Here is a 20,982-nt window from a genome sequence, read left to right on the forward strand (position 1 = left end):
ATGTCAATACCAAAACAGTCAGTGGACTTTTTATTTTTAAATGTCTTCACAATGTTAATTATTTCTCTATGAGTTACAGCACCAATAAACATGGAGGACACATTCTGAGTAATATGTTTATTTAGGTCGTTATTATTTCTTGACTCTGGAATTTCTTTTGCTAAATTAAAGCCAACATTTACAAAGAAATCATTAAATTCATTTGCAATGTCTTTAGTTTTATCAAGCACAATATCTTTATCTTTTTTAAAATAATCTGGATAATTCTTATTTTTTGAGCCCTTTTTGATTATACTATTTAATATCCTCCATGTTTCTTGTGTGTTACTTCTACTTTGCTCCAATAATTTGTGGTAATATTCTTTCTTACTTGTTCTTATAATATTTACTAATCTATTTTTATATAACTTGTACTTTATTTCAGCATCTTTTGTCCTCTGTTTTATGAATCTCTTATATAGATTATTTTTCTTTTTACATGCATCTTCTATCCCCTTTGTGATCCATGGCTTATTTGATCTGTGATGCTTTCTAGTGATTTTCATTAAAGGACAATGTTTTTCATATAGTGAAATTACAGTTGATAAGAATGCATCATATGCACTATTTGAGTCTTCATTTGCAAAAACCTCATTCCAATTGTATTCCTTTAAGTCCACCTGGAGGGCAGCAATGGCTCTTGTTGTTCTAAGTCGTATCATATCAAATATTTGATTCTTTTGTTTAGTTTTAATCCCAAAATAATTTTGAAAAATTGCAAAAACAGGAAGATGATCGCTTATATCAGTTATAAGAAGTCCACCTACTATTTCATGGTCAATTTTATTTGTGAATATATTATCTATCAATGTAGCTGTATCAATTGTTATTCTACTTGGTTTTATAATTACAGGGAAAAGGGAGTTACTATACATTGTATTTATGAAATCTGTTGTTTTCTGATGTCCATTTGGGTTTAGCAAATCTATATTAAAATCACCACAAATTATTTGCACTTTTTTATCATTTAGGTTGCTAAACATAGCAGCAAGTTTTTCATTGAATGTCTCAAGGCATGAACCTGGTGTCCTATAGATGCAACTTATAATTATATTGTTAGCTTTTTCAACATGGATTTCAATAGTGACACATTCCAATACGTTATCTATGGTGCTTGACATACATTCAATCAGACTACATTTCAAAACTTTATCTACATATAAGGCAACACCGCCTCCTTTTTTATTCACCCTGTTCATTGTAAATAATTCGTATCCTTCCAGTCCCATTTCACTAATTTTCTCATTATCGAGCCATGTTTCTGATATTGCAATTATATTAAACTTTTTTAACTTACTTAAACATTCTGTAATTTTAGAAAATTTTTTATACAGGCTTCTACTATTGAAATGTATGACCGACAATGCATTTGCCATTTTAATATTCATATTGAATTGGTCATCTGTATAGTACTCACAAGTATTATTGGTGTTATTGTAGAAGTGGGTATCTGGGTCAATGTTACTTTCAGGGTCATGCATGTTGTGCTCTGCATAGTTAAACGTTTTGAAGTTCGTTTTCTCAGCGTGTGTGGCAAAATAACCACCTTGACAGTCCTTTTCATAATCAAATTCTTCCTCTTCAATATCTCTGAATGGAAACCTATAATCTGTGTCCAAACTTGTCATTTATGTGTTTTTGTTTTTGTTGTTGTTTTTTGAGCCGTAAGGCCAGAAACACTTTCCATACCCATTGTTCATTATCCAATCGTCACTTTTCCAATAGATTCCAGAGCAGATTCCTGATTATTTATATTGCTCTAAGTCTTTGAGTTCTCTTATCATCACAACTTTCGCTTCTTCGGGATTGCCATTTAGTCTTATCATTACTTTGCAGTTCCTCGTCCATGTCGCTTGTATCTTATTTTGTTTTCTCAGGCTGCGTGCCTGTCTTGCAATTTCAGCAGTCTTTTTCGTTAAATGTTCATTTAAATACACACCAGTCCCTTTAAGCTTCTTACCCTGTTTCAGTAACTCAATCTTTGTTTTGCGACTCACAAACCGAAGAATAATTGATGGCTTTGTTTTACTGTCTTTCCTGGGGAGCGTGTGGCATGCTGCAATATGATGGCTCTGAATACTTACATTCTTCGTTTGAAGGAATTTTATCACTTGCAAACATGTACATGTCTTTGCACAAACACTAGTGATGCTGGGTTCATTTGACTCAGGCCTGACTTGGGTTTGCAGTATTTTACAGGTTGCGTATAAAGCAAACAGATAATTGTGAATTCTTTCATTGATAACATGACCCACATCTCTTCTTACATGAGCTAAGGAGACCTTTTAATTTTTCCCCTTGAAAAGAAGATGACCTATAAAAGTTATCTCAGGTCCTGAAAAAAAATATCAGGAGCTTCAGGGGAGAATTTTAATCATTTGTTGGGTAAAAACAACAGAAACTCACAGTGCACAAAAGCAGAGTAATTCCTGGCAGACTTTCACAGTTTCCCTGGAGAAAGAGACAGTTCCCTGGTGATGTTCCTTAAGGATAAATCTCAGAGCTCAGAGGGAGCTTGTATCAGCAGAGGAAAGTGGAGAGCCAAAAGCATTCAGCTATAATGCCATATTAGGATCATGTATAAAAACATTCCTGATTTGATGTATATTTTAAGAGGTTTTGGCACATACCTGCATTTTCTTTTAATAATGTATTTCAACAGGTGTAGTGGATCTATTCATGTCCTAAGATTACAAAGATTCCTCTTTACTGTATTTTGCTTTGAGATGAGAGTTCTGTTTCTGGTATCTAATAAAGAGATACAGTAAATCTGGATGCACCAGCAAAAGGTAATGGGCACTCAGTTTTATGGCACATTAGCAGGTCCAGCACAGGCATCATCATCCATCAAAACAGACAGCCGTCTTATATTTCTGTGATTGTTCTTCATGAAAGAAGAAGTGTTGCCGAGCAGATGGATTGCTAAAATGTTTACGTAATGTGGTTTCCAGGTTTGACCAATGAAAGACTGTTTTAGCGTTTAATGACTCCCATTCAGTGCTGGTGTTAAAATGTTAATAAAACATGTTTTTCTGTAACTGTGCAGTTTACTGGGCACAAAAATGAACCATTACCGAAATCTCTGTCTATTTAAAGTAGACCATAATGTTAATATAGTGTAAAAGTGTACTTATCTCTCCTGGGCTCAATTTGCTTCATCAGCGTGGACTATAGGTAGCCAAGGACTGCTCGTCTACATGCAGAGATTGTTTGTTGCCAGATGGAGGCAGAGTTCAAAGTATGTGATACAACCAGCCTGTGGGCTACTTTTGCTTGGGCTGTTGGTCCATTAGCCAGAAATGGACGGCAGCAAAGTTATAACATACAAAGAGCTGAAATGAATTAGAGCATGTAAAACAATGAAAGGTGAACAATTAAAAATGTGCTCCTCCCTGTCAAAAAGAGCCTGTTGAGGTGGTTGAAGACTGGTTGCCATAGCTGGACTGGCCATCGGCCCACGTGATTTTTTGTTTTTATGGACCGATGGGTTTTTTTTCCCGTTTTTTTTTTTTGTAATGGTATAAACACTGAAAGGTGGTGGATTGGCCAGATGCTGGGAGATGTGTAAAAATAACTCAATTGTTTGGTGGTGGCTATTGCGGAGCTTCCACAGATTCAGTAACATTAGCAAGTGGTGGAGGCCAGCAGATGCAACACGCTGGCACGTGGAGGACGGAAAGGCAGGAGGAGCAGAGACCCGAGGCGGTTAACTGAACTTCAGGTAAGAAGTTATGACCTGCAGTCTATCTGGGTCAGATATAAACCAAGTTTAGGTGGAGTTTATTTTCGTTATGCTGACTTTTTACAGTCAGTTACAATGAAAAAGACACAAAGCTAGAGTTATTCCGTGTCTTTGCTGCACAGCTGCCTCTTCTTCTCTCATTCTCTCCCCTCCCCCTCCTGTTTCATATCAGCTGATATATCGGCTTTTCTCTCTTGTTTGTTTATCTCCCACTTTGCGCCAGAAAGAGGAAACCAGCGGATGTCGCGCTAAACAACAGCAGCAGGTTTAAGCTTGATCAGCTGTTGTTAGAATTTATTTGATATTAATTTCTAGTATCAGCTGATGTTTGCTGGAGCCACAGCTGTAAAAGCTGCTGGTCATGATGTCGGTTTGGTTATCTGGTGAGAGGGAAACATGAAGATGAAACCAGGAGATGTCCTTACTGAATCATCAGAGCTGAACAGGTGATGGAGAAACAGGTTTACCTTTTCGGTGACATGAATGAGTTGAAGGGAAGTTATGAACTGTTTCTGAGAGACAAATAACACCAGGATCCTTTTCTAAGTAGCTGACAGCTGGTAACTGTGCAGGGGCGGGTCTAGCAAAGTTTTGCCAGGGGCCCAGGTAGGGCATTAACAGGGAAAGGGGGGCACAAAGAAATACTTTTCTTTCTTATTCTCATTTAAAACGTCTCACTTTTAACAAATAATTATCTGAATCTTACAACAAACGTTTTCATCTGATGTAAAATGTATAGAAATCCATTATTGTACATAGTAATTTTTTTTAGGGTCTCATCCTAATTTCTTCAGAAGTAGCTAAGTACTGTATATGATGCCAGTATTTTCCCACATTTTCTAGATACTGTACCAGTACTGTGTGTAAAATGCCATCGAAAAGTCAGTTAAGTTTTATTCTTTCTCACCTGTGTTTCTGTCTCCTTTCACTTTTTAAAGGTTGCCATGTTAGAAAAAATATTTTTTCCCTGCCATGCTGTTTATTGATGTGGCAAATGAATGGTTTATGAAAATATATCTAAATCTGTCATCAGTAATCAGTAATGATCATGTCTCACCTCTAGTCTTCTCTGTCTTAATTTCAGGTTTTCACCATGTGTTGTAGATAGTTTAGGAGGTTAACTCGACCAAGCAGTCTACTTTCGGGTACTGTTTGGAATACCAGAATAGGGAGGATGGTGTAGGTTTAAGTTTATTAGACTGATACATATATACCAACAAGACAGTGTACATCACTGTGACAACAGCATTTGTTTTCATTCAAAGGCTTTATGGTTTTTCCTATAATACCTGGTGGGCCGGACTCTAGTCAAAATGCACGGGCCGATTTTTTTGTCCCAGTCCAGGCCTGCTGGTTGCCTTACTTTAAAGGTTGGGAAGAGATGCCAATGTAGTCCTATAGTCTGCTGGAGATATGTTATAACTCATCTGGCCTGGGAATGTGAGGATTCCCCCCCAGGAAGAACTTGAAATTGTTGCTGGGGAGAAAAACATCTGGAATACTCTTCTTTGTCTCCTACCACCATTAGCAGGAGATAATGGGTGTATGAAAATACTATTCATTAAAAAAAAAAAAAATCAAAACGTAGTGGTCGTTTAGTTATCCACCACGTTAGCAGGTGAAGCACAAGCATCCTCATCCATAACAACAGACTGCTCTTAATACTCCTATATTTCTGTGATTGTATGTAACGATCACAGAAATATATGTAACAACATAGTTAGACATTAGATAGACAGTTTATTTTGACTTTTCTAGATGTGTGTAATGTGGTTTCCAGATTTGTCCAACAAAAGGACATAATGACTGAGACTGCTGTAGCATTTAAAGATTCCCATTCAGTGCTGGGTTTCAAATGTTAATAAAATTGTTAATAAAATCAATGTTTCTGCAACTGTGCAGTTTACTGGGCACAAAAATGAAAAATAACTGCAATCTCAGCCTCTTGATGTACACCATAATATTAATGTAATGTCTAAGTATCTTCTCTCTCCGGCATCCTATATTTGAATGAGATACATTGATGCTCTGGGAGACTTGTTCTCCCATTACAATCAACATACAAAATATGCCCTACTTCTATACCAAGCTGTTTTAGTATTGTTATAGCATTTATAAGATATTTCTTTTCCCCTTTTATTAGACCTTATGATATTTAGAACAAATACAATGAGTTAAGCCTTAAGTTATTCTTTAACCCCAATTACAAAAATTTTGTGACTCTGTAAACTATAAAAAACAGAGTGGTTTGCAATAGTAGGTAAAAATATGGGAACTGAAGACACCAGCTGCTGAACTTTTGGGAGAGAAATATTGTCCCATTCTGATGTGAAACAGTATGAACTGCATGAGGCTACAAGATCTGGACTGCAGGAAGACCATTTAGCACCTGGACTCTTCCACTACAAAGCCATGCTGTTGTACTGTAACATATGCAGTTTGCAGTTTAGCAATGAATTGCCGAAAAATGCAAGGACTTCCCCGAGAAAGACATTGTCTACATGGGAGCATATGTTGCTATAAAACCCATACGTACTTTACAGGATTAATGGTGTCTTTTCAAATGTGCAATAAATACAATATAATTATGCCTGTTTTAATGCCTTACCACCCGATGGTCTGAAAATCACAGGAATTCAGTACTGATTTCTGGCCTAATTTCTTGCACACAGAGATTTCTCGAGATCTGTGGAGAAATCCATAGATATTTCTTTTAGATGATAACATGAATGACATATTAAAAAAGGTGTGAATTTTTACACTGAGCAATATTATTCTGAAATTATTCCATAACTTGACATGCAGTTTTTTGTAGATTGGTGAACCTTTGCCCATCTTTATTTCTGAAACACTCTGCCTTTTAGTGGTATTTAAACTTTTTCCAACCCACATATAGAAATGTTTATCACCAAGAGTAAAAGAAAGCTTTGGGCTGAATTTAAACAAACAAGCTTAACACTATTTTTTGCTTCCATTCATAAATCCTATTCATGCATTCAATGTATCACTGGTGTAAGTTAAACAGCATTTACTATATTTAAAAAAGAAATAAATAAGTAAGTAATAAGTAACACGCAGCAGCTACACCAGCAAGGATCCCAACAGTGAATCATCGGCCTCCATCTCATTAATAACATCCTCTTCTGTCACACAAACTCTCTCCATGTCCTCCATCACAGCATCCATAAATCTCCCATGTGGTCTTGAACTTTTCTTCCTTTGACTCCATCTTCTCCATCCTTGTATGAATGTGAAACTTTGATATGTTAATAACACAAATAACTACTTTCAGCTAGTGCCTTATTTTCTAAGGGGTCGCCACAGCAGGTGAATCTACACGTTTGATTTGGCACAGATTTTACACTGGATGCATCTCCTGATGCAACCCTCTGATTTACCTGGGCTTGGGATCAGCACTAGGAGTACACAAGCTTTTGACCCGTTCTCCTCCTGCTCTCAAACCAGGGATCTTTTTCATGTTAGGCAAATGTATTATTAGAGGTGGAGGCTTCAATATAGAGTATCTTAATCTGTCATTCTTGCAATACAATTACACTAAACAGTAGGAGTGCTCCCTGCCAGTTCAGCCTATTTTTAATCCATGTTTTTTGCTTTGTTGTCCGTGCCTTCAGACCCCACGTGAGAGTCTGAGAACCACTGCTTTAAATGGATATACTGTTTGCCAAAGCTCAGAGGGCTTCTACTGAAGAAGCTGATTGTATGAAAGGGCTGCGATTGTTTATCTTCATCGGCACAATGAAATTCAGCACATATCGTGGGATGTGTTTGGGTACATTTAAGCACTGAACCTACAATAAAACCACCATACACTTCCCTTCATAAAACCTCCCAGATGGTTTAATCCTTCAGTATTTTGTGCTTTGAAGTGTTTGAGAATTTCCTGAGATTATTTTATACACGCCATATGGGGAACTATTTCTGGAGCAGCAGTTATAATAATATGCTGGTATAGCTTAAAATTACATAACAGATGGTGTGCATCACTGCAAGTGAGTTTTATGTAAATGTGATGACTAATGTGTTCAAGTTGTACCTGCATGTGAAATGAGGTGGTGAAACACAGTGGCCCTTCTATGTCTCAGTCTCTGATGTGGATATTTTTTAGAAGCAACTTCTAACAAATGGGATTGTTAAGAGCAGATTTAGGTGGATAAGTACTGCAGGATTAGCAAAGGCCATTTCTGTTCAGAGTCACAAATTAAGTCACAATTACTAGGCTAAAATTAGATTATGAAATGCAGATTGGTAATTATAGGATTCTATGTAGTAAGTAAACAGTAACTAGAAAGTAAATAAACAATATCTCTATTTTAATTAATAAAACCATTATTTAAAATATCCTCGCTGTGTTCACAATTCTTTATAAAAATGAATATTACTAATTACCATGCACTCATTTGATCAATTCTGACATTGTCTCTGTCTCTCTTTCAGACATAAAAGCAAATCCACAAAGACAGATCTGGCTTATCCATCCATTTGCTTCCCTTTATCCAGTTCATGTTCATGTTGAGCAGGCTGTGATTCTGTGTGCATTTTTTGAACGCTTTCAGGAGCACAAGGGTTCATTGCTGATCAAAGTACACCAGCTTATTCACTGACATTTTAACACAGTGACCTATTATGAGTCACTTGTCTAACTCGGTTGGCCTGAGGGAAGAAGTTTTTTTTTTTTTCTACTTGAAAAACATCCAAGAATTTATATTTTTCAGAGTGGCAATGTGTTCTTGTTATAATAAATATAAATGTGACTCATTCAATGGTGTCTCTTGTTTTATTACTTTGTAACTGAGTCACACAAATGTGAAGAAAAAAAAAACAAATAAACAAGCACACAGCTGAAACCCAGTCACAATGTAGTTCACATCTAATGCAAATTTATTCATTTAAACACTGTTATCAAAATGCACGTCTGATCCTAATTCTGAAAAGATGCTGGCTGTACATTACAGAACTGGTTTCATGAGGCTCGCGGTTTGTGTTTAAAAATAAATCTTTTGTTAGTATTTATGCATGTAGCCAGCCTGGAGGAAATTGTTGACTTTAGAGAAAGTCACACTACAAAATGAGAAAAGAAGCCATGGAAAGCTTGTGAGGTAGGATAATCCATGCAGAGAAATGTGGCAAAGTAATAAAAGCTCAGGATGAAACAAATTTTACATTTTATATTGATTAAGAAGTAACCTGCATTTATTTCTAATCACTGCAATCAGTAGCTACTGATCATTTCTGCTTGGTTCCAGAGAAAGATGCTTGTAGTGTTTGTAACACTACCTTTTGTTTTTTACACTGGCTTTAAGAGTCGTTATTTTAAACTTAATGGGTAAAATGAACAAATCAATCACTTTTATGGATTAGACGTGCAAAGCATCACCATTTACTAACATTTTTACCAGCTGACATTCTGGAAAATCCTCTTATTCACTTTCCTACAGACAATTAGACGACAAGATCAATACTAAAACTATGTCTTTCCATTAAATACAGAAGACAGCAAGCCTAATTTAGCACAGAGTCGAGGCACATTGGGAAACCACTAGCACGGCCCTGTCACAAGTTCACAAAAAAAGGATGTTATACAAGAAGCCTCGTATACAACGTGAGGTTTTTTAATAGAGCTATTGAAAGAAGGTGAAACAAGGGAGTGTATGAGATTTGTTCTATGACTGACTGGTTGATTTGGTTTGTGCATGCTTAGAATTACATGTAAAGTAAAAGCCTATTTCTTTCTCTACAGGTAGAGTCTAAAAAGATATACTCTCTAAGGAAAGAGAATTACGAGTCCCTTTCTGAGGGCTGTACATACTTGCCCTGTTTCTTCTAGACTTTAAGATCAAGAGACAGCTTGTATTTAATTCAATTCAGTTCAATTCAGTTGTATTTATATAGCGCCAAATCACAACAACAGTTTCCTCAAAGTGCTTTATATTGTAAGGTAAAGACTGTACAATAATACAAAGAAAAAAAAGAAAAGCCCAACAATCATATGAGCCCCTATGAGCAAGTGATTTGGTGACAGTGGGAAGGAAAAACGAAATTTTAACAGGAAGAAACCTCCAGCAGAACCAGGCTCAGGGACCGGTTGGGGGTTAGGGGAGAAAGACAGGACAAAGACATGCAAGTATTATCAAAATACAAAAAAAAGAGGAAAAAATTAGGTTAAATAGACACTAATGTTTAGAGTCAATAATAAAACAAGACTTGCAGCTTCTGTATGAGCTTCTTTCTTCATGGTGTTTTACCAAGCTGCCTACTACCAAACACTAGGCTTACATGATAAATTATTAACTGCCTTTTTCTGTCACCTAATAACAGTACAACAATTATTCTTTAGAAAAGAAAGATGTTTCAGTTGTTTAATCTCATTAAAAACGGCAGGAGTAAGCAATGACTGGCTGTGAAATTATTATTTTTTTCTTTATGAATATTTGGAGCCGGTCTTATGACTTGGAGTTTGTAACGGTGTGTACTGAGAAATGCTGTTTTCAGATGACTTCTGGGTATGTACTGAGGTTTGGGCCTATAAAAAGCCAAATGTTACCAGCAGCGCCTTTAAACTGCAAACAAAGCAGTCTTTTATGTGCTTCCACAGCAGAAAGAGAAGTTTATGCTTTTCAGAGGCTTTAAGAGTAGTGCTTCATTGGATGATCAAAACAGTTTTATAGCCATCATCCTTGCGTCTTGTCTTCGCTAAGGTTTCTGGCCGTTCAGTTGTCTTCATTTTTTTCTGTGTTCAGTTTTGGGTCTTGCCATTTAGACTTTTAGCCCTCAACATGAGTAAGTGTTACAGTGAACTGACTCAGAAGGAGCAGGAGATGCTGAAAATTCGGCGGGACAGCGACACAAAGGCGGCCGAACTTGTCAAGATGGAGAGGATGCTCCAGCAGACCAAGAATCTGCTGGACAAGAAGACAGAGTCTGGTTCGAAGAGCATGGGATACCAGGAGAACATGGGTGAGTGTTACAAACAAGGCTTTCTAACTTCATATTTTCACTTACAAAAATTCTTGCCGCTGATCGCAGTCAGTGACATCGTTTTATGTTGCTTGCCTCAGTGGAGGACCTGGAGGAAAAGGTGCGCTCCAGCAGACGATACAGGAGAAACTCCCTCCATCACACGCAGATGCTGGAGAGCCAGATGAAAACTGTGAAAGGTGAGCTGGTGGGCACCCTGGACCACCTTCAGGAGCTGAGGAATGTCCTACGGCGTTCACAGCAGAAGGCAGAAGAACGCAAGGCTGCAATGGAGAAGCTGGCTGCAGGGCTCAGGTGAAGAACCTTTGACCGCAATAAACCTGAAATCCTACATCCTGTCAGAAAGGCTGAGCAGAATTCACATCTAATGAGATGGCACCCAGTCACCAGTGAAATGATAGAGGAAGAAAGTCCTTTTACTGTGTTTTTCCCCATCTCAGCAGTGAGGCTGTAAATCTTCATCATTTGGACTTGAATCATGAATATGTTTCAACTACTCTTCCTTCGCTTTTTCATTAATCTCAGTAAGTCTCATAGTAATATAGTGAATTTAAAGCATCTGATTCTTTGTACCTTCTGAAAGTATTTGAAAGATGATTAACCATCGGTGTTTAGGCGAATGGGAAAAACCCATTACACATGTCTTCATAGATATTAAATTATACATGTAGTTCTTCACATTACTAAGAAGTACCTTTAGTATCACATTTAATGAATATATCCCTGTTAACTAATAATATTTAGGTTTTTACTGAAATCAGAATTTGAATTTATTAATAAGTCAGTCATGACATTACTGAAGGTAGTATTATTGTTATTACTATTATTCACAACTTATTCGAATGAGAATTCTTACTCAAACTATTATGAATTCTGCTATATATTAAAATGATAAACAGCACATAGATTTATATCTTTGTCTGAATAGTATAGAAAAAATGTTTGTTGATGATTTATTGCACACAAATATAGAATTATGCTATTTAACTTTAAACATTTTGCCACAGATGGTCTGAAGAATTATAGGAACGACCCTGTTGTTAATAATGACCCTTATCAACTGCACTGCACTCACTATGTTGAGTGCAGTGCTGAAGTTTCCAGTGTTTCAACTCCCTCTGGGATCAATAGGCTGTTTCTGTCTGTTTCCTGTGGTGAGTCATCTGAAAGCTGTATTTGTGCCTTCCCTGTGGCTTGGATGTTTGCTAATTTAGTACAGCTTGTTTCACAAAGCATCACATGCTGTGCAGCCGAGAGGGGATTTCATATGCTGGTTTTACTTTTCTGATGTTGATGCTTTCTGCTTGATCGTAACTTCCTTCATACTTTTGTCCCATGTAAAGTATGATTTCGATATTATGAACATTGCACAAATACATATGAATGAGTCTTTAGGTAAAGTGCTAAAAGTAGAACATTGAAGGTGATTTATGATGACCTGGAAAGTAAACAAACCCATATGAGGCCATAACATATTCACAGATCATCACACAATGTTCCTGACAGATGAATTTTTCTGAACTGAATTACATAGAATTGGACTGTTTTCTGTTATTTCTCCCTTTCAACTGGTGCAAAAGTCTTTTTGAGACAGATATAGCAATGAGCCCACAGGGGACACTGGAGACTCAAGCTGCATCGTTCTTCCTCTCCTGCTTTAGACCACACATTAGGATTTGATTGCTTGTATTGTAATCAGTTTGATGCATTCAGAAATGTCTAGATAAGCTTTTGTCCAAAACAAAATAATAAACTGCTTTATAAATATTCTTCTCAGCCTGTGGCACAACATTCATTTCCTCCATCCATATGTTGAAGTATGCTTGAAGTAGATTTATTGTGGTTTCTATGTAGTACATCATAGCAAAGAAAATAGTTCTAGTAAAGGTAATGATCTTCTGTTGGCTTCTGACAGTGAGCGTGTCTCTGTTCTTGTCCTGTAGACCTCATTCAACTCATTCTCACTGGCTCCAGTGTCATCACCATCTCTAAGCAGCATATCACATCACATTTGTGCAAATCAGTTGCATGCTGTGTGGTCAAATGTTTGTGCAGGTTGAGATTTTTCTTTTATTTGTTCTGTGTCAGTGTTGGGGTGATTACTCAAAAAATAATGTATAACACACAGAATATTTTCTTAAAAGTAATGCAATACGTTACAGTATTACTCACAGCAAAAAGTAATTCATCATACTACTTGTTACATTGCTTTCATGTTACTGTAAAATGACCTGAAAAGCAATTGTCTCATAATGAACAGTTAACAATACAAACCTATAGGCTACAGTCCTACACACTTATCCAAATAACAGTCCTCATGAGGACACACATTTGATCTTTCTCTTAGTATTTAGGTATGAATACAAAACCGACAGCACAAAGCAAAATGAAAACCAGTACAAAGGAACTTTAAACTACAGTGATTCTACTTTAGAAACATCAGCAACAGGTAGAAATGAAGCTTAACTGCTCATCAGTTTGTTACCTGTTTAAGTTCAGGATCTGGCTGCTGGACTGGGGTCAGCATTCACTCAGCTTTTACGTCACTCCGGGTTCTTGGCTAGCTTAGCATTAGCGTGCTGTCTATGCAGATGCTTGCAGCTGAAGTTGTGTTTGCAGCAGTTGTTTCTGCCCTGGATGCCGTTTCCAATCTACCATCACACTCTCATCCTTTTGTGCAATAAAAATAAAATTAATGTCCACATCCACACTGCAGAGTATGCCACTAAATCGAACCTAAATCAGCTGACTGTACCACGAGTGCAAGTGGAACAGATAAGCAGGATAGATAGACAAGCCAACTGACAGTTCAAGGACTTCAAATGCTTGGAACTGGTAAATCTTTTAACAGGGTTCCGCAGGGTTTTGTGCTGGGATAAATATTATTATTTTTATACATGCTAAGTTCATACTGTTAGAAAAGCATATCCAAATGAAACCCTGAACCCTCCCTTAGCCATGCTGCAATAGACTTAGGCTATTGAGAGAGCTTCCCATGATGCTCCGAGTGTTTGTGCTTCACTCACCTCTTGTCACTGTCTGTGTGTTTACTCTCCTTTTAATCTTTAGTTAATCATTTTCTTCCACAGTGTGAATTTTGTCCTGCCTCTCTCTGCTTTCTTCTCTTTTCCCTCATCCTCAGTTGGTCATGGCAGATGGCCCGCCCCCCCATTAAGCCTGGTTTTGCCAGAAGTTTCTACCTGTTTAAACAGAGTTTCTCTTTCCCACTGTTACCTAGTGCTCACAGGGGGCTGTCTCATTCTTCATTTTCATATTGGAGGGTCTATACCTTACAATATAAAGTGAGGCAACTGTTGTAAAATTGGCACTATATATATAAAATTTAACTGACTTTAAGTAAACATTGTTAGAATTGTGGATGCTCATACTAAACAGGGTCAGAGTTTCAAATAATGATGTCAACATCAGACATCACTACCCATGAGTCACTCAAAACCTCAGGTTTCAGAATGCGTTAAACACGCAGAATAAGACGTCCTTTATACTGTTGGCTCTGTATGATGTCAGTGAGAATAAATCTTCTTAACATGGAAATGTGTGTAACAGATTTTTCTATATTGTCTTAAATTGGAAGAGAAGGGAGCAAAACCAGCTTGTTTCAAATGGTGGGTGAACTGCAGTTACCCCCAACACAACCCCACTGATGTCACAGACCGCAATCAGCAGTTAATCGGTAACCTTTTTCCACACATTTTTATCAGACTGCAAACTGCATTTGTATATTTCTTGAGTTTACTACTGCAACCATTTTGCACTAAAACACCTAATAGTGAAATTAATGATTTTGGTACATACATTCTGCACTTAGATAGGAAATGTAAACAAAAGCAGATGGTTTTGATGTTAAAAAATGTCCATGTTTTCCTTGAAATTTTATTTATATTTTTTCAACCATTTTTTGACCTTTGATTTTTTTTAATTTATATTAAAATAAGTTAGAAAGAAAACAATAATCAAGTATTTTTCACCTGTGGTTCCACCAGCCAGCACAGTGGTACTGGAATTATACAGTTATGCCCCCTGGTGGGTCATAGAGGCACTGTAAGAGGGCTGTGACCATGGTTAAATAGCATTATAATTCATGAAGTGAAAGTAAAATGAAAGTAAAGTGTAATTAGTGTGTGTTGATGCCATGAGTGGGATCTGTATTTCTGGGTTTTTAAGCTCATAAAAATGAACATACCAGAAAAACTTTCAGAAGCACTGGTGTGACACCTTCGATTCAGTTTGAAGCTTAAAGGTTTAAGGTCTTACCTAACTGTAAGACATTTTCATTAAAAGGAGGGCAGCGAAAGAACAGGTTAGCCCACTTGCCAACAATCCTCTTTGTTAAAGTCTAATTATCTGTCTGAACATTTCTGAAAGCACCACCTGTGCATTAGCCACAAGCATTATGAACTCCGTGGTATTCTTTTCACTCAACTGCTATAGTAGTCTGACTGTATTGCATCATGAACCCACTAAATGATTGAGCAAACACTGGTGAAACACCAATAGGCCTGATGAATGGTTTGGAATTGTTTGTGCGAACTGCTGATGCTAAGTTTACTGTATGCGCAGAAAAACATATTGTCTGCCAGAGCCGTGACAAATGTTCTTGTTATGACAGCTTTAAAACATTTACTCAAACCAAAAAATTGTAAAACAGGCAACACGACAATGAGTGTGGTGATCACAGCCCAGTTTTTTTTAAACCAACTCCTACAAACAGTTGTAGTGTCATAAGTTGAGGTTTGAGATAATCTTATTTCAGTCATCCTCAGCAAAGCAGTTCTTAGTTCAACATAATGAGGAAGTTGATCCATATTTGGATTCAGGAATTTTGGAAGGACTCATTGGCATAGTAAGATTACACATTTGCATTATAGCTTCACAAATACACATCAAACTGCGGCAGGCGTGGTTCATGGCACAACTACAGGGAGACTGACACACCACACCACCACTGCCAATAAGAGCGAACTGTCCTGAAGGATGATGTTGTTGTTGGCGGTGATGTGTGATTGGCTGGCGGCTGGAAAGCTGCAGCTGTGTGTGTGAACAGCAACCGTAAGGAATAAAGTCAATAAAGTATGCTGAAAAGCACTGAATTGTGGACTGGTCTGCCGTGTGATGTTTACAGAAACTAAAAGAGAAAAAGTGATAGACATCTTATTGATGTTTTCATGAAAATATCACAAGCTAATCCAGATCCATCCGTCCATTTTTTTCCACTTATCCAGGGCCGCTGATCTGTTGATCTAATTCTCCCCTCTAACCTCACTTGTGAAAAAGACCCTGAGATACTTAAACTCCTCCACTGGAGGCTGCAACTCGTTCCAGACCCACAGTGGGCACGCCACTCTTTTCTGACTAAGGACCATAGCCTCAGACTTGGAGGTGCTGATTCTCATTCCTGCCACTTCAGACTCAGCTGCTAATGCCTTAAGTGTGGCCTGGAGGCCACCACCCGATGAAGCCAATAGAACCACATCACCTCCAAAAAGCAGAGACGAGATTCTGAGACCACCCATGTAAAAGCCTTTTGCCACATGGCTACACCTAGAAATTCTGTCCATAAAAATTATTAACAGAATCTGTAACAAAGGACAGCCCTGGTGGAGTCAAACACCCAGTGGAAACTTATTGCCAGAAATGCAGACCAAGGTCTTGCAAAAGTTGCATAATGACTAAATGGCTTGTAGCCATGGGCCAGACACCTCAGAGTCCTGAAGCGCCTGCCACAGACTACTCAGAGGGACACGGTCAACTGCCTTCTCCAAGTCCATAAAACACATGTAGAGGGGTTGGGCAAATTCCCATGCACTCTAAAATATCCTCGAGAGGGTAAAAGGAGGTAGAGCACTGCTTTCCCCCCTGAGTCGCCTGACAGTCTGCCAGAATTTCTTTGAGGCAGTCTGAAAACCTTTTTCCAGAGCCTCACTGAACTCCTCCCAAACCTTTCACATCTCAGTTTTTGCTTCAGCTACTGCCTGGGTTGCATTCTGCTTGGCCTGTCAGTACATATCAGCTGTCTCCAAAGTCCCACATGGTAACTAAACCAAACAGAACTCATTTTCCAGCCTGATGACTCCCTTCACCTCCAGTGTCCACCATGTGGTTAGCAAGTTACCACCACAACAGGACCCAACCACCCTGTGGCCACAGCTGAGTGCAGCAGCCTTTGCAATGGATGTGGTGTACATGGTCCATTTGGACTCAAAGTCCCCAGTCTCCATCAGAATACTGTTGAAGCTCTGCCTGAGGTGGGAGTTCGAGATCTCGGAGACGGGAGCCTCTGTCAGGCATTTCCAGTACACCCTCTGATGATACTGTAGCGGTAGACTACTGTTCCCATAAGGCTGTGTGTGGGGGAACTTCCGGGTTACGAAGTAAAGTTGGCTTTTCTCATCCGGCCGAATGGCCAAAGTGGATCAGAAGGTTTGAAAGATTTTGCATTGCAACCGCTCTTGGTAACAAATCAGACGAGTATCAAGTTAACTCACTCCTGTACGCTATGGGAGATGCTGCTGATGTTTTGGCAGTTTTACCACTGAGCAATGCAGATAAAAGGAAATATGCAACTGTCAAAGAGGCATTTGACAAACATTACATAGGAAAACACAACGTCATTTTTGAAAGAGCACAGTTTAACTCCAGACGGCAACAGGATGGTGAAAGTACAGAGTCGTCCATCACTGCTGTGCACAAACTTGCAGAAAATTGTGCATGGACACAATACGGACAAATACAAAACGTGGGAAAAAGCAGACGTGGCAGAAGAAAGAACAAAAGCCGTTGCAAGAACAAACACTCAGGGAAAAGAATGTCCAGACAAAGAGGTACAGTGTCGAAAATGTCAGAATAAAGGACACTTTGCTGTGGTCTGTCGCAGTAGTGAAGCTGCAGCACTACGCGAAATGACAGAAAATCAGAAAGATACAGACAGCGAGGACTGTGTGTTCTTGGGAGAAGTAGAGACTGAGAGGTCACAGCCCTGGGTGCAAAAGGTCAAGTTGGGGAAAATGTATATTTTAAACTCGAGACGGGGGCGGATGTTACGTCTATTCCAGAGGGTTTGTACAGTCCAGACAGGGATGGTATGCTGCAGAGACCCAGAAAGAAGTTACTAGGGCCAGGCAGTTGCCCACTCAATGTTAAAGGCTGCTTTGAGGTGCAGCTGGCGGTCTTGAGTGTTTCTCAAGACGTCTACCTTGTGTCAGGTCTAGTACAGCCACTACTAAGCAGGCCAGCGTGTGAGGCTCTGGGTCTTGTGTACAGAGTAAGCACAGTAACGGAATCGGTGACAGATTTCAGGGCAGCATACCCAGCAGTGGATGTGGTGAACATGGTTCACACAGCGTCCTTATGTGTGTCGGCACATAAGGATGCTGACATAGCTTGTCAACGACGTTGATTAGCTGCGTATATAGGAATGTGAATCGCATTATTGGCTGGACTATGGGATAAGGTGGCATCGTTCTAATCCCATATGGGAGCAGCCAGTCACTTACTGACTAACACTGCAAAACAGAATTGTTAAAGTATTAATTTTAATTTCAATTCAGGTAAAAAAAAATTTTTTGTGTGCAACACAGATTCTGTGCGCAGAGACCGTGCCAGCAGTGCACAATTGCGCACCCGCGCAGCTTAGAGGGAACATTGCCGTGAACCAATGCTGGCAACTCCTGTTCCCGACCGCCCATGGCAAAAAGTTGGCATGGATCGAGTGGTCAAAGAAACATTTCCTGCTGATTATTGATTTTTTCTCAAGGTATATTGAGATACCTGAACTGAGACACACAACAGCAGAGGTCACTATTAATGCTATAAAAGAGGCCTTTGCAAGACATGGCGTTGCCGAGACTGTGGTATCGAATAATGGGCCACAATTTTCTTCAGAACAGTTCAAGCACTTTGCCAAAGAGCAACAGTTCACACATGAAATGAGCAGGCCCAGCTACCCCCAAGCCAATGGGGAAGCAGAACGCGCTGTTCGTACCATTAAAGACTTGTGGAAAAAGGACCGTGACTACAACAGAGCACTGCTAGCGTACAGGGCCACCCCACTGGAACATGGGCTCTTGCCAGCGCAGTTGCTTATGGGGAGACACCTGCGTACCTCACTGCCACAAGCTGTGGCAAAGCTGGTGCCAAAGTGTCCTGACCTACAGGCTTTTCGCAATAAAGATGAGGAGGGGAGGCGTGAGCAGGAAAAACACTACAACTGCAGACATAGAGTCAGACCACTTCCCTAACTATCGTCAGGACAGAAAGTGTGGATTACCACTGAAGGAACTACTGGAGCAGTAGTTGGACCTGCCAATGCTCCCAGATCTTATGTGGTAGAGACAGACAGGGGTTTTCTGAGGAGAAATAGGAGCCACCTCAGACCAACAGGGACTATTACCAGATCTGGTCGAGTGGTGAGACCTCCTGAAAGACTGGATGTGTAATTCTCTGAAGTTATCCATTCATGCCCTATTCAAAGCTGGGTTAGGCTGTTAGAGATGTTTACAGTAATGTGTTTCGTTTAAATGTAAGTGAGGTCAGGTCAGGTCAGGTCGTTTCTCCCAATCATGCATCGCCAGGTCTCACTGTTGTTGTCCACATGAGCATAGATCTCTCCCAGTAGGACGACCCAGGTGGAGCACCCTTGAACACCCCACCCAGAAACTCCAAGAAGGCAGGATACTCTGAACTGTTGTTCAGCACATACGTGCAGACAAAATTCAGGACCTGTTTTCTGACTTGAAGGCACAGGGAACAAACCCTCTCATCCACCTGAAAAAACTCCAATGTACAGGCAGCAAGCCAGCCCACCCTAGCCCATTGCCTCTCACCAAGGGCAACTCCAGACTAGGAGTCCAGCCCTCTCCAGGAGACTAGTTCCAGAGCCAAACCATACTTGAATGAGCCTGACTAGAGTTCTGCATCATAAATGAGTAGTCTGAACATGGAAATCAGGTAAATTAGGTATAGTAACTGGGAAGTGCCAGTTCTGCAATTGAATTTGATTAAATTGTTGCTGCACTGGAGCAGGGATGTCCCATTGCACACTGAAGACATATGTGTGGATCCTTGCCTGGTATCCAACATCAAAATTTCTAGGGTTTGACACAAGCTTGCAATTTCCATTTCGTTGAACTACATTTTGTTTAACTTTTCATCACTTTTAATCACATCCTAGCACTGATTTAGTTACTTATCAATAAACACAAATGATAATTAATTATAATCAAGATATTGCAGAACGTGATAAACAATAGATGCAGCAAAAATATTCTGACATTCCTGTCTTTTGTCACATATCGTATGTTCTTTTGGTTTGGGTGCTCTGATTTAGAATATTTAATTCTCAGATGACCAGAGGTATACATTTAAGAGTGTAATTTTGTATATATGTGTGTCAGCCCCTGATGGACTGGAAACCTACCCAAGGCACCACACCCTGCACAAACGCTGCAACCTCAGGTGGGATGGCTGGTTGAGAAAATGAAATGAAACAAGCGGGCTACTTGTTGTTCCAGTAGCCCACTATATATAAAAACTCCCCTGTCGATGTTCTGAGCTTAGCTGTTCCTAGGATTGCGCGCTTCTGGACAGAGATCTCTGAGGTATTTCCTGGGATCTGCTGAAGCCACTCACCTAGCTTAGGAGTCCCTGCACTTAGTGCTCTGATTACCACTGGGACCACTGTTACCTTCAACCTCCACATGAGCCCTTCTCTGAGCCCTTGGCACTTCTCTGGCTTCTCATGTTCCTTTTTCCTGATGTTGCTGTCATTTGGTATTGCTAAATCTATCACTATGGCCATCTTCCTCTGCTTGTCCACCACTACTATGTCTGGTTGGTTAGCCATCACCATTTTGTCCATCTGTATCTGGAAGTTCCACAGGATCTCAGCTCGGTCATTCTCAACACCCAGAGGCTGTCTCCCATTTTGACCCTGGGACTCCCAGGCCATACTCTGCACAGATGTTTCTGTATACTATGCCGGACACTTTGTTATGGCGTTCCATGTATACCCTGCCTGCTAGCATCTTGCACCCTGCTGTTATGTGCTGGATTGTTTCAGGGGCATCTTTACACAGTCTGCACCTTCGGTCTTGCCCGGTTTTATAGACCCCAGCCTCTATAGATTTTGTACTTAGAGCTTGTTCCTGTGGTGCCATGATTAGTGCCTTTGTGTTGTCTTTCAGTCC

General features: G+C 39.4%; 1 protein-coding gene across 1 annotated transcript; it reads left to right on the top strand.

Moving 5' to 3' along the window:
- The first annotated feature begins 392 nt into the window (after positions 1–392).
- On the top strand, positions 393–11,469 carry LOC146491254 (uncharacterized). Its single transcript, XM_085151821.1, has 2 exons — positions 393–10,756; positions 10,858–11,469. The coding sequence occupies exons 1-2, from the start codon at positions 10,576–10,578 to the stop codon at positions 11,073–11,075; spliced, it is 399 nt and encodes a 132-aa protein (XP_085007947.1). The 5' UTR covers positions 393–10,575; the 3' UTR covers positions 11,076–11,469.
- The last annotated feature ends 9,513 nt before the right edge of the window (positions 11,470–20,982 follow it).

The sequence above is a fragment of the Neolamprologus multifasciatus genome, chromosome 23 (assembly GCF_963576455.1).
Source record: "Neolamprologus multifasciatus chromosome 23, fNeoMul1.2, whole genome shotgun sequence".
Taxonomy (NCBI): Eukaryota; Metazoa; Chordata; class Actinopteri; order Cichliformes; family Cichlidae; genus Neolamprologus; species Neolamprologus multifasciatus.